This window comes from Gallinula chloropus (assembly GCF_964237585.1).
Source record: "Gallinula chloropus genome assembly, chromosome: 3".
Taxonomy (NCBI): Eukaryota; Metazoa; Chordata; class Aves; order Gruiformes; family Rallidae; genus Gallinula; species Gallinula chloropus.
Genome location: NC_140087.1, coordinates 84,890,063 through 84,903,560, shown reverse-complemented (window position 1 = coordinate 84,903,560; position 13,498 = coordinate 84,890,063). Strand labels below are relative to the sequence as shown.

General features: G+C 42.1%; 1 protein-coding gene across 1 annotated transcript in view; it reads right to left on the bottom strand.

Moving 5' to 3' along the window:
- Positions 1-1,485: 1,485 nt before the first annotated feature.
- PSME4 (proteasome activator subunit 4) overlaps positions 1,486-13,498 on the bottom strand; it is a gene marked incomplete at its 5' end in the record, with an annotated part of 63,387 nt that continues 51,374 nt past the window's right edge. The window contains 9 exons of the mRNA XM_084261318.1: positions 1,486-3,060; positions 3,380-3,514; positions 4,504-4,637; positions 5,865-6,027; positions 10,167-10,322; positions 11,027-11,155; positions 12,055-12,140; positions 12,423-12,631; positions 13,224-13,355. Of these exons, the coding sequence (XP_084117444.1) occupies positions 3,380-3,514; positions 4,504-4,637; positions 5,865-6,027; positions 10,167-10,322; positions 11,027-11,155; positions 12,055-12,140; positions 12,423-12,631; positions 13,224-13,355 (1,144 nt within the window). The 3' untranslated portion in view covers positions 1,486-3,060. The remainder of the gene's footprint in view (positions 3,061-3,379; positions 3,515-4,503; positions 4,638-5,864; positions 6,028-10,166; positions 10,323-11,026; positions 11,156-12,054; positions 12,141-12,422; positions 12,632-13,223; positions 13,356-13,498) is intronic.

Below are 13,498 nucleotides of genomic sequence, written 5' to 3'. Positions count from 1 at the left end.
AGTAGTACAAAGGATGACAGGGCTGATACCTGGATGCAAAAGGAATACAGTTGCATTATACCACATCAGAAAGAGTGACCTTCATACCTTCTTCCTCTTTTCTTAAGGCCACATATAGATTAGGTTACCCCTTAATAATAAATAGTCTGTGGTGCCACCCAAAAGCACAAGTCTCTCGCATTCACCCAGTGAATATTCTTACACATTTTTATCCACATAAGCATTACATCTCTGCTGTGATTTCAGGTGGTCACATGCAGGACACCCAACTCAGTCATGGAAATAAAGGAGATTACTGCATTCCTGATACTGTTTAGTAACTCTTTCTGGAGTAAGTCACTGCAACCCAAGCAAAAAACCCAAACCAAACCAGCCCCAACAAATTGATTCTACCTTCCATCATTGCCATCATTTGTTCTTCCAACAGTGCTGGTCACTGAGATGAGCTGTGCAGACTGACTCGTCGTCACCAGGGCTATCAAGGCTACTGGGCCACCTCCAAGGTCTTTTTCCATCCCCCTTTTTAAGGGGGAAAATTCTCTGTCACACTACAAATGCCTCCCTCTCCAGACTGAGGTACTGCAGCTGTTTTATCCCTTGAATGGCTTTAGGGAAGAGACAGCATAAGATATCAAAATGATGGAAAGTCACAACTCATTTCACACGTGTATGTGACTCAAGAAGAGTGAGGGAGTAAGAGCAGCAACGGAGTTGTGGGGTTTGATGAAGAACTCTAAACTGTTCTACGGTCTCAGCGTAGGAGGCTGATGTTTAACCTGTCGCCCACAAAACACCCATCAGTACAAGTGCCTTCACACTGCCTAGGTAGGTGTATCTCCAACAGAGCTGCACTTTGAACAGTCTTCTTTTCTGGGGGATCTGCTTGGATCAAGTAACTAATTGCTGGTTTATCAACAGCTATTGTGACTTACTACCACCTCCTACTCACTGTCATAGCTCTGACTGCAGAACAAACCTCTGCAGGGCACCAAATCCTCAACATCACAACCAATTCCAGCTACACTTCTACTATAGGTACACAAGGAAAAAACCACAGTAAAAAGCAGCAGAGCTGGATCCTACAGGCAGCCATCCTTGTCATAGGAAAAACAACACATAGGATCTACTCCACCAGTTAATCGGCCAACATGTAACCCTAAGAAGATCCTCTGCAGCAAACACTTGCCAAGTTTTAAGTCCATCAGCAAAGCCCCCTCCACTTCAAATTAGTTTCTCTGATTTTAAGCGCACTTCTCAGAAGGCAGGAAGTTTTCTGGCAAGCCTCACTAGGGACAAGGTATTGCTGTGGAAATATAAAAGCTGCTTCCCCAACCATTAGATCTTTAATCAGTCCTCGATGTCACCTTAACTTGCTGCCACAATAAACACACCTCATACCAAAAGCTGAAAAGCACAGACACCACCTTAGGCTGTGTTCCCAAAATCAGAGAGTTCCACTTCAGAAATACAAAATGAAAGAGCAGATGTTACAAATGATCCATTTATTGGGTCTTAATCTACGTACACAATTGAAATAATGATTTGGCACTACACTATACAGTGGTTACATCTGTGTGCCCACACTCGTTAAACACTGCACCGGGAACACCGCTGTGCTCTGAAGTTCAGAACGGGTCACACGCTCGGTGGGTCGATCACCCAAAACCTATCAGTGCTCCCCAGGGGACACAGGAGAGTCGAAACACACACCAGCCTGTGAGTTACCTCACCACACCTTGTGTTCTGTGAGTATTTAGAGATGGCCACACACGTAAAATCTGAGTGAGACACAGTAATGAGGAGATACAAGAAAACCAAAACAAACCCTTTGCCTCTGGGACACACAGAGAGATTCTGTTAAAGAAAATAATTTAAAAAACTAAGAATGGCATTTGATTTGATACAAAAGCCAGAGCTACTACAGTATTAACATCTAAGTATGAATCTTTACAAATTAATCTCACAATGGTGTTATGTAAAAGGTTGCAAACTGTACAATGTTTTGTCAATGCAATGCCTCTACAATTTATACAGTCTTTTACAACTATGTAACACATATTAAACATGTTGTTAAATAGCCAATAGATACCAGTCTCTGAACAAAGCTGCAGGCAAAAAAAAAAAAAAAAAAAAAAAAGAGTAACACAGAGCTTCCACAATCCTTGAGCAAGATCTGCTCACCCAAACAGTGCCAACCTTTATTAGAACCCACCATTCCGTGCCTTGTCACACCATGCACACGTTCCCTCTGGGAATTCAAGCATCGCTCAGCAGTCCATCATTTCATGTCTGTCATGATGTGGGAACACCCACAGTCTTTCACCCTTAGAAATATGAGGATAATCATAGATTATTTTTTAATTCCACACGTGATCAAGCTATCTATGAAGACCCGGCCAGGCAGTAAGAGCTTCCCCTCCCCGCCTTCTGTCCTGCCACCACCTGTCCTGCACAGAGAAGATCAGCTATTTACATTTCCACAAGGAAGATACAAATAAAAAAAGGCAAACCTGCCCTGAGGTGGACTGAATGATACAGAGCCCGTCACCTGATGGGCACTCAAATCCAAGGAGTGAAAAATAAACTCTGAGAAAGACGGGCTCCTGGCATTGCGTGCTGACTAGGTAAGGAGTTGCATCAACAGAATCAGAGAGTTTCACTGAGTACGTTCTGGTTTGCAGCACACTCTGGGTTCTGCAGAACTCTGATGGGAGAAACAGCTGGGAAAGAGGGGCAGGAAAAGAGGGTGAGAAATGTGCAGCGTAAGTCACCATGTGCAAGGAAGCAGAAACAAGACTGATGTGTAATGCAGGGGTCTTGCAACAAACTCATGGCCGGGCTCTGCCGGTGCGGTTACGAGGAACCTGCAGGGCTCCCACAGCTGCTCCCCAGGGAGGTGAAATGTTTTTGAAGAGGACCAGGTCTTTGTGTTTGTATTTAAAAGTGGTTTTGATTAGGCATCAGGATTTCCAACACAAAAACTTCTCTACATGATAAATCTCTTTGAGTTTCCTTTATTTCGCAGAAAGGTTTCTACACCCTCATTTTTCCAGGAGAAACCTGAAAAGAAAGAAGAAAGAATTCAAGATTATGGCATCGTGCTGTCACCACAGAACAGAATGAAAACGTAAGTTAAAACTTCTTTTGGAACACTGTCCCTTCACAATACAACAGAGATCAGAGTCTTGGAGCATAACAAAGGGAAGCTCCAGGAATGGATTTACTCTCTGGGGACATGCCTGTGTGAAGGGACCTGGTAGCAAGGCTGTAGAAGAGGAGACTGTCTGGTAGCAGTCATTCCCCATCGTGAGATGTAGATGACACAGGGGACTGGGTGGTAAGCTCAAGTCCTCACTGGTGTCAGAAGTACCCTACCTACCTATGCATAATAGCAGGGTGAAACCAAGAGGTCGGTAAGCACTAGTAGCTGGTCATCAGTGAACTGCTGTTTATGCTCCTGCCAGTTGTCATGATGGGTCCTCCGGAAGTTCGACAGCGTTTTCTTCACAGTCATCTGCAGAGCAGGACAATCAGAATTGATCCATATCAGTTATGGATTTAAGCTCCATGACAAAATAAACAGTAAATACAGCAAAACCAGAACTGCCAAGCAGAGCAGAGTGTTTCTGCAGTTAAAGGTTAGAAGGGCTCTAGGGAATTCAGCCCAATTCCCAGTATTTTAATTTTTACAGTTCTGACGGAAAGTGTTTTTGACTAGTGTCACGACTCCAACATTCTTACAAAAAGGAGTCTTTTTGACCTACAATTCTGAGTTTGAAAAGTTTAATAGATTCCCACAGAGTGTAAGTGAAATGCTTTTCCCCTCTTTTCTTTTCCTTGGGTATTTCAAACCAGTAGGTTGGGTCTCAAAACATGAGGAGGAGCGGATGAATCACACACGGTGCGTGGAAGAAACGAATCAGAGAAAAACTATCTTCTGTTAGTAAAATAATTGAGATTATTATTAAACTAACAAAAGAAAAGTCCAGTGAGCTCAGGTTCTCGATTCAGTAAAGCACACCACAGCAAAGCCATGTGAATCGAAGGTGTTCTTCAACTGTGTGCTGGTTAACACAGCGAAGGTCAAAAAAAGAACCCCCAGACTCAAGGGTCACTATTCCACTTAAAACTGGGTTCTAGGCCTGCCTATAAAAATTTGCTTTAATAAGTTTCAGAGGGACTTCTTTTCGTTCAGATTTGTATTCTCCACGATGCCAATTCCAGACAATTCTTTTTAGACATGTGCAAAAGTGACATTTTTAATGAAAAAGAGACTTTTCCCTCATTGTAGATACACTTCCTGCAGCTTTCAGTTTATGCTTTAAATCTGAAAGCAAGAACTACACAAAATGTACTTAACAGCACTCCATTACTTAAACCACATCTGATACCATTTAATAAAAAGCAACAGAAAATGAAGTTTCTTAATAGCATCCCTTTTATTTTCCTAGCAAAGTCAAGCATGTTTTATATGAAATAGGAAAGTGCCCCAAGTCCCCTTACCTCAATGGGCTGGGGATCATTAAGATGGGCGCTGAGATCCATCAGGAGCTGGGGCATCCAGGTGGGCACATCGTAGGGACTGGATAAGATGCAGGCGCTCAGTCCCAGCACGCCAGCATGGCGCTTAACCAGGTCTGCAAGTGCAGTAAAGTTACTCCTTTAGATTTGGCAAGGTGTAACACATTCCTCAGTGACACAGGCAAACTTGGAACGGGTTATTAGGGAAAATAAGGCTATTTGTAACTGATGAGAATGTCTGAAGAGAGTCTGTGATCTAATCAGAACAAGACTGTGACGCTGATACTGTATTTTGACCATGAATTACATCAGACCACCCTGCCACAGGAGAGACACTTTCAGTTTCCACACAAAACCACATAGTTCTACACTCAAATTCACACAAGGGGATGATCTCCCAGTTGCTTCCGCTTTCCTACATCGAATCATGGACTCATTCTCTGATTCTTTCACTTCTAATAGAAGAATATTTAAAAAGAATAAATCTGAAAGTGCTGTATACTTCATGAACTTTCTTCTCAAAGAATCTTTCTCTCTACTCAGTAAATGGCTCATGAGGTACAGATCTGCCCTGTTCCCTATTTCTGCATTCAGATTCTTTTCTCTAACACCGAACTATTTGGGACCATGGAAACCCAGACCTTCTGGGTCAAATGAAGGTGGCTCAGGTGCACTCAGCATCTGCTCAGAAGCCAAAGCTCCTAACCAAGGATAACTAAGTGGATTCAGGATATTTTTTTTGTCTATGTGCTGGGTTGGGGTTTTTTAAGACTAAAACCCACCCCACACACTACTAATAAATAGAGGGTAATGAGTGGAATTATATTGTGGCAATTAAAGAAGTTTATTTACTGAGGAAGTAGCTATCCCTCATCATCTACATTCTTAACTGTCTGAATCGTGCACATGGGAAATGGAGAAATTTCTTTAGTATTAATTCCAGATGAGTAATAAATTAGTTTAACCTAGGAATACATCATAAATACATTATTTGGGTTTTTTTTTTTTTGGGTAGCAGTATGTTCTCATTCATCAGTTATGCTGGAAATCAAATTCTTGAAGCACTTAGAAGGATGAGGATCTGCACTACATACACAGTCAGTAAGGACAAGTGATTTACTGTTATTTATGAATGCTTAGGAAGGGCAAAAAACTGCATGGGCAATAGACCTCACACTTCTCTGTGTGTACATTAATCTTATAACTACTGTGTAACCACAAGACAGACACTATTCCATCTGGAATGCTTGCAGAAGTAGCGTTTAAGTGTAGCACCAAATCCTTATTTGCTCCTGACCTGCTACGGACACACACGGTTTTAGCCTTGGAAGCAACCTTCTTACCACCAGAAGGAATGGTATCCACCACCGATCCCAGGTCTCGCTTCCGTTTCTTCGGGAGCCGCATCTTGCACAGCTGCTCAAAGTGGGTCTGCATGGGAGCGTCCATGGTGAGGAAGTTGCACTGCAGCAGCCCGCTCAGCGTGGTAGCGGCCATCTCTCGCACCTACGAGCACAGTAACACATACCATGATTACTAAGCACTCTGCACAGCCACAAAAGAGTTATCTGTGCCGTTACTATCCTTTCAGGCACATCCTCCTAGGCCAAGTCACCAAACCCTGCCCAGGAAAAGCCTCTGGAACACTGCCCTGTTGTCTCACAGATCACAAGCCACCGGTTTGCTGTACGGCTCTTTACAAGAAGTTACGTGACAGTAGTTCTCTATTACAATCAAACCGTGTTTATTGACTTGCAAAGTGACCTACCACTAGAGCAAGTAATGTAATTATACTCCACTGGCAAGACACATGTATCCTAGATGAGATTAGCTTTAGGAAGCTTAGAACCAGGCTTTGAATGAAAACAAGAAGCCCTGCCCCAACCAACCAGCCTGCTTTACAGAATCTGCAAAGTCCCTGCACTGCCATGAGTTTTACCAAGCAAAGAACATACATTATTCAAAAGGATTTACTTCTCCCCTTTAAATGTAGCTGCAGAAAGCAGAAGTGACAAAGGCAGAAAAGCCTTTCCAAGAGAAGATGGAAGGTGTGCTCATGAGACAAAGCCAAGTCTGTTCAACCTGCAGCATGAGACTTCGGAGAGATACCAGGTATGCCGGAAAATGAGCAGTGATAATGAAACACAATGGTTTATGATCAACAACTGAGGTCTGTAATGCTCCAGCATTATTTATTTTGTTGTACCGAGGACCAGTTCTTTTCACTACTTGAACAAAACATTTTTCCAAGGCTGGAAAAATATTCTTCCCTTTGGTACCACAGAAAGCCTGAAGAACCACCCTAAATCCTAATCTAATTGCCAAACCATTCAAAACACAGAGATCCTCCTCTACTCTTTTTAAAACAGCCACAATGCATTGTTAGTGGACTACGAGCAGAGACAACTCAATCGCTCGCTTTCAACAGCGAGTATCACCCAGCAGTTCTACCATCGACCTTCACACACCTCCCTGGTCCACAGAGGCACAGAGTAGGGAAACTGGGTCCCTCCAAGATGCACTTCTGCTTTCAGTAACTTCAGGCCGACACAGACCTCCCGATGCTGACAGACATGACAACCAAAGGAAGCTGTTGAAATGCCAACAGCAGCCTCCAGACCTTTTGTTAAGTACATACTGTTACACACAACTGCAAATAGGATGTGTGTGTCTCTGGGGTACAAACACCTACCAGCGATCTGAATCCAGCGCAGCAGATTATAATAAATTACATCCTCGAACACAATGTTCTGAACCTCCACAAAGCAATAAGCATAACTGCAAGTGCTGCGATAATTAAACATCCTAAGTTAACAATAAGCTCTTGAGACTTCCCTTCGTTCCAATTTCTACGCCGTGTTATTCAAACGTGAGGTGCTCTGTTAACAGCGTGAAGAAATCCGAAGTGAAAGTCTGCCAGTGTTGTTTATCAGCCATTTGTGAGTCTCTTAAGACTAAGCTATTAAATGAAACATGATGTGCTAATGCAAGACCCAGAATAGAAAGAAGCTTGGCTGTAAAGTGAGCAAGCTCCCAAGTGGACTGTACTCATTTACATCACTATTCGCCCTATTAAAACCACTTTCATTTCTAAATTAATAAGCCAACTAAAAGTAAAGCTTTGCTGTGAGTAAAGTGTGGAAGCAAAGCCTTTAAAACCATATGTTAACAAGCTAATAATTCATCACTAACTCACTTCTGCATCGTCATACCCACATGGTGACTTAGAGAAGTAGAAGCTGCAGAGGAGCAGCAGGGGAATGCTTTTGCAATCAAGAATAAGGTTTTTCTGTTTGGTTTGGTTGTGGGGGTTTTTTGTTAGAATTGGCTGTCTGAGATCTACAAGACAGCAAGAGCAGTGGAACAAAACCAGGCAACAGCATGAGGGGAAGTGCTGTACTAAGGGCAGGACTTGTGAGGGGCTACTCACATGGAGGAAAATACTCCCCTTGCTGCAATACTGCAGCGTCGTGTAAAAACTGGTTATCAGGAGTGCTACATGTTCAGCACACTGATTTACAACAGTATAACCATATGAAGCACCAACCTGGACAGCTTTCTACATCAAATTACGGCAGAGAAAACTGTCAGAAAGATGCTCTGAGAATAACCAGGCTATCACTTTAACCTGATCTCCAAATTGGATACAGTCTTTTTCACCATGTGAACAGAACCACTTAGTGCAAAACACCTTTCCCAAACTCGCATCACTGCTGCTGCTCTCTTCAACTGCTTGTAGGACAGGAAAACTAGACAATCTGCTCAGTGGTGGTGACACCGCTGTGCACAGGGATGTTATTCTTCAGGATCGTAGAGTTCTCCCCCTTTATCAGCTCCCCGACTCCAACCTTCAGAAGGAGAAATTCCCACTGTACCAACCGTTTCAGTATGGCTTTCTTCAATTCTAGAGACTCATGCTTAAGGTGGGACACATGAAATTAGTGATTGACAGAAGCCAGGCTGTCCTCTGACCCACGTTGGCTTTGTATTGCAGTCGTGTTGCTGTCAGACACTGTGTGGTGATCTGACATGGTTGCACAGTGTTCCAGCACAGTCAGCTGCTGAGCTCTGTTGTAATGCTTTTATGAAAAGGTATGGAATCTCTGGAACTTTGAGAATGGTAATTGTAGCAATATTAGGCGTGCAAACGCTATATTAAAGCGGAGAACAAGGTGGGCTGCATCACTGGGTCTGGCACCTTTGCATCAAAACAAACCAAAATAAGTCTCTTTAAAGCCAAGAACAAAATCTCAGTTCTACATGGTAAAGACACCAACGGCTACCTGGAGCTAGGGATTCTCATCTGAAAAATCCAGGGCTAAGAAAATGGCGCAGGAATTACTCTGGAAGGCACTGTGTCTTGCCAGTTATTATCAGGGAAGAACAAGGTTACTTACCAAAGAAAAGAGAAAGCTTCCATGGTAACACCACGACAGTTACCAACATAAATAAGCTTTTTGATTTGCATCTCTCAGTGCAGAGGAATAATTTTGTACCTTTAAAGTAACTAGAGAAGCTATTAAAATGAATAAAAAGGCATTTTTCAAAACAATGTGAGATTCTGACGGAAGCTTTCCAGCTGGGGGGTAAACAGCATACACAGGGTTGCAAGCTGTCCTTCCCAGGTCACTACAGCAAACAGGGATGTGAGGGTGCTCAGCTCAGCCTGAGATGCTGTGGCTGGGCAAGCAGCCCACCTGTTCTATAACCAGGACACACACTCACAGAGGCTGTAATGGCAAAGCTTCTAGGGCAGCAGCTTTAATTTATGAATTCAAACGATGCCCAATTCACTGGTCACAAAGCCCATGGTGCATCTCAGGTGTAACGACTATTGCTAATGCAGCTAAACTCAGGTATCACACCTCACAATATTCTCTATTCCCAAAAGGAAAAGCACCCAAGCACCCAAAAGGAGAACCCTACAGCTACGTGCCAACAGCACAAGACCCAGCAGAAGTGATGGTGCAGGGGCAATGGAACAGACTAGAGTTTAGCACTGAAGAATCTCCATGATTACATTTTTGAATTGGGTAACACAATCAGTAACAACCTCTGCTAGACAAACTCTGTCCTTCTCTGCAGGTGTCTTTCACAACGCCAAGGAAAACATACCCACAGCTAAAGAAGCACTTCCTCAGAGTGATGGATGTATAAAAAGAAGAGTATTTTTGTCAATTAACCTGACATGGTTCAATGGCAAAGAGACCTACAGAGTAAAAAATCCTAGTTTTATACAGTTTTCAAACAGGAAGGTATTTTACCTTATTGGAAGTTGAACCTTCTACCAGCATCCATGCTCATATTTATAGTAAAACAATAACAACCCTGTTTCAAGCTGTACTGAAACCAAGACCAGAACAAAGCCATGTTCCATTCTGTTGAAGATGTAGGAAAATGTGACTTAGAAAATATTTCATTAATGATTTTTTTTTAATACAGTCATTCTCCTGGGACAGAATATTAAAAGAAAAAATAGAATACAAAAGAAATCAATCTTGTAAAGCAAGTTATAAAGAGAAGCAGAGTGGTAAGCTAGAAATACTCGCTGTATTAATTTACAACTGGTAGCTTTTTGATAACACTTGACAAGGGCAAGAAGCCAGTCATGTGAAGCAAAGCATTTCAGGAAAGGTACTACTTGCCTCGAGCTGTTCATCTTCAAGGAGTTTTATAACCAGCCATCTGATGTCGCTGACTGCTTCCTCATTGTTGAGAAAGATGAAGAGATTGTAGAACACCATGGTCTGGAGGTAGGTTAATATGGTATACCGAGCATGCCAAGAATTGCTTCTTGCTGTCTACGAGGGAAAATAAAGAGGAAGCATGAGAAAGGAGTCATAAGAAAGGAGGAATGAGCAGAAAGTCAGCTACCTTGAGTGATGCTAACGCTATTGAAGAAAAAGCTGCTGGGGACAGGTGCAAATAACTGCCCTTATTTGGCTAATTTTGTGTCATGGACTCTTCAATCTCTAAAGTGCACAATTATTAGCTTAAGAATAATTGATTACAGGCTTAAATGAATGACTGGGGTAAAATGCATTTCTGATATGGCAAGCTCTATATGGAACAAGCCATTCAACTGAAGAACACGTTTTCATTGTGCTGTTGATCAGACAGCAGCAGCTGCTGATCAATATCCTGAAAACTGTGAAGAGGCAGAGATCCAAGAGCAGTTCTTTACGTGATGACACCTTTTGAAGCTGGATTTTGAGTTGTTACGCTCACAAGGAGACATGTTTGGCTGAACGTGATCTACTGCTGAAAGAAATCTGGATCTATTAAAAAACTCTTCAGTTTCTTAGCAAGAATTGCTTCAATGTTTGGAAACAAACCAACATACATTTACTGTTTCTAGGAACATTTTAAAACACTTGCAATGAACTTTCACCACTAAGAAAACCAGAATGTGATGCTCTTCAAATCACAGTGTCGGTATAACTTTAGAAAAGACAGAGGGTGTGTTGGATTATAAGGAGCTTTAAGCTCTTTAGACCATACTCACTTGTTTTAGCACCTGAAGTACCAAAGGCACTTGCTGAGGATACAGCAAACCCTGAGACATTAATGACAAACACATCTTAGCATCTCTCTTGAGCTCATCGTAGCTATTGTCATTTTCTACCGGTGCAATCTATAGGAGACCATCAGAGGGAGAAAGGAAAAAAAGGCAGGTTAGTGTTAGTAAGTAAGAACTGCTAACAGCAGGAAAGGGCAGCTGTCTAGGAAAAACAATGTCAATATAATGCTGAGAGATTAACTAGGAAAACAAATCAATAGTGTTATGATATTCTCAGTAATAATCTGTGGAAAAACTGGATAAGATCAAGACATCCTTGTCCCTTGCACTATATATTACTTATTGAAACAGTATGGCTAGTGTCAGGCTCTTAAGGAGGATTAAGTGGGTGCCATTAAGGCTTTGATGCCCCACTATAATGCTTTCCGTATCAAATCCAATTAATTTAACATTTGAGATGTAGGTCCAAAACTGAGAGGAAGCTCGGGTAGTATTTCAAGAACTTTTATTGTGTGGTCACACACATTACTGTGGGGTAACTGACTGATGTTACTATCAAGACAGACACAAGAGTAAGCTAACACATATTCTTTACAGGTACATTTCAGCAGCATCACAAAAGAATATGAGGATTAGAGGTGCCAGGAAAAACAAGAGAAGTCCTGCCATTTAGAGAGAGCTGAATGGCCACAGAACAACAGAAAGCAACAATATACACTCATTCAGCAATTAAGCACCATTTCCCCCATGAATTAAACACTTTTCTCCCCCAAATGACACATGTAGGACAACTTCACACCTATGAGTCCCACTTGTCAGGAAACTGTTTAGCAGGCTATATCACCAGCTCTAAACAAACATAAGCATCAAAGAGCCATTTCAGTCTCCTCAGTACATATGATTTTTATTGCAATTATTGTTTTTTCTTTAAGTAGTCCCTTATAACTCTCCTTTACATACAGAAGCCCTTTTCAATAAAACGTGACTGATAAAGCAGCAATTAAAGCACGTACCTTGAAAAACAAGGGTAAAAGCTGGAGTTGCTCTGTGACAGCTGTAGAGAAGGACCGCCCTGCACTTGCCATCAACCACTTCAGAACTGTTTTTACAAAGAGAAACAATGCTAATTACCAAAAGAAGTAGTAGTATTAATTCCCAAACGAGTTACAGACCATATGTATTGCAAGAATTGCTTGGGAAATTTCACACATTTAGAGTGGGCCTAGACTGGCAGTTAAGTTTGACCCTGTACAGGCGACTTTTTGAGCCTCAACCCTGAAACAACAAGGGCAGAAATTGTGTATTGGAAACCTATAATCTTCAGGCCTCAATCGTCACATCCTTAGCACTCCCCATTTCTGAAGCTCATTCAACAACTCACTAGTTTTCAAGAGTTTAATGCCCTGAGTCCGCTCGTCTTGTTCACCAACTCCATTCTCCTCCATGACATGATTTTGAATTTCTTCATCAGCTTCCATGAGGGGTTTAAGATTTTCAAGTATCCGGGTAGTGAATTCATGGACACGAGGAGATTTAGTTGCAGCAGTGTTTGGCAATGAAACATCTATCATGAATATGTAGGTCAAAACACTAAAAACAGAAAAGAAAGCAAGAACATACAGTCAGCCATGTGATGTCTAGAGAACATCACAAAATGTCATCTCAGATCAGTTTGTTAAACAAAAGTTCAATACTTAGAGGAAATTTCCTCTAAGTTATTTAAAGCCAAATTATTTTCAGACACTCTCTTTGCAGATACTTGAATCAAGCAGGGTTCACAGTCACTAGGCTACAGCTCCCCTCCCCTCTGAGCAGACCTGCAACTACTTTTTAAGTCACTAAAGTGACCTCTAAAGGACTCCCTGTATATTTACGCTCAACTAGGGCTTAGACACAGTTAATTTGGGTCACGGTGGTGTGTATTTGTTGTTTGGTTTGGGTTTGTTTTTAAGAGCTTTAGAGATATCACACATAACCGTACCAGGCCATATGTACAATAAAAGACAGAGAGGTCATCTGAAGTTCCTGAAGTCTGTTAATAATACGTTATCTCAGTTTTACTACCAGTATTAATGTGCAGACATGGGCAGTCACCACATTAGTGTAATTATTGAGATACTCAAATCACCCAAATCAAACTAAGAGAAACCCTCCCCCAAGAACTGCAGAAGAGGACACTGACCTTCCTATTCTCTCTTGGACATTCTTGTAAACCTGTGTGAGTTTCGGTTCCAAGTACTTCAGCAGCCTGTGCAAGAGCTCCGGCACCCTCCATTCCTGCTGCGCAAGGCCACCTTGCAGCACGTAGAGCCGGCTAGGAATCAAAACAGCTTGCCTTTAGTCACCCAAAATTGCTCCTCCCTTCCCCAGCCCCCTCCAAGCCTTGTTCAGAAGTGTTCTGTGTGTGTTGATGCAGGAATTGCATGGGTACAAATTACAGCACTGAACACGGTGGCT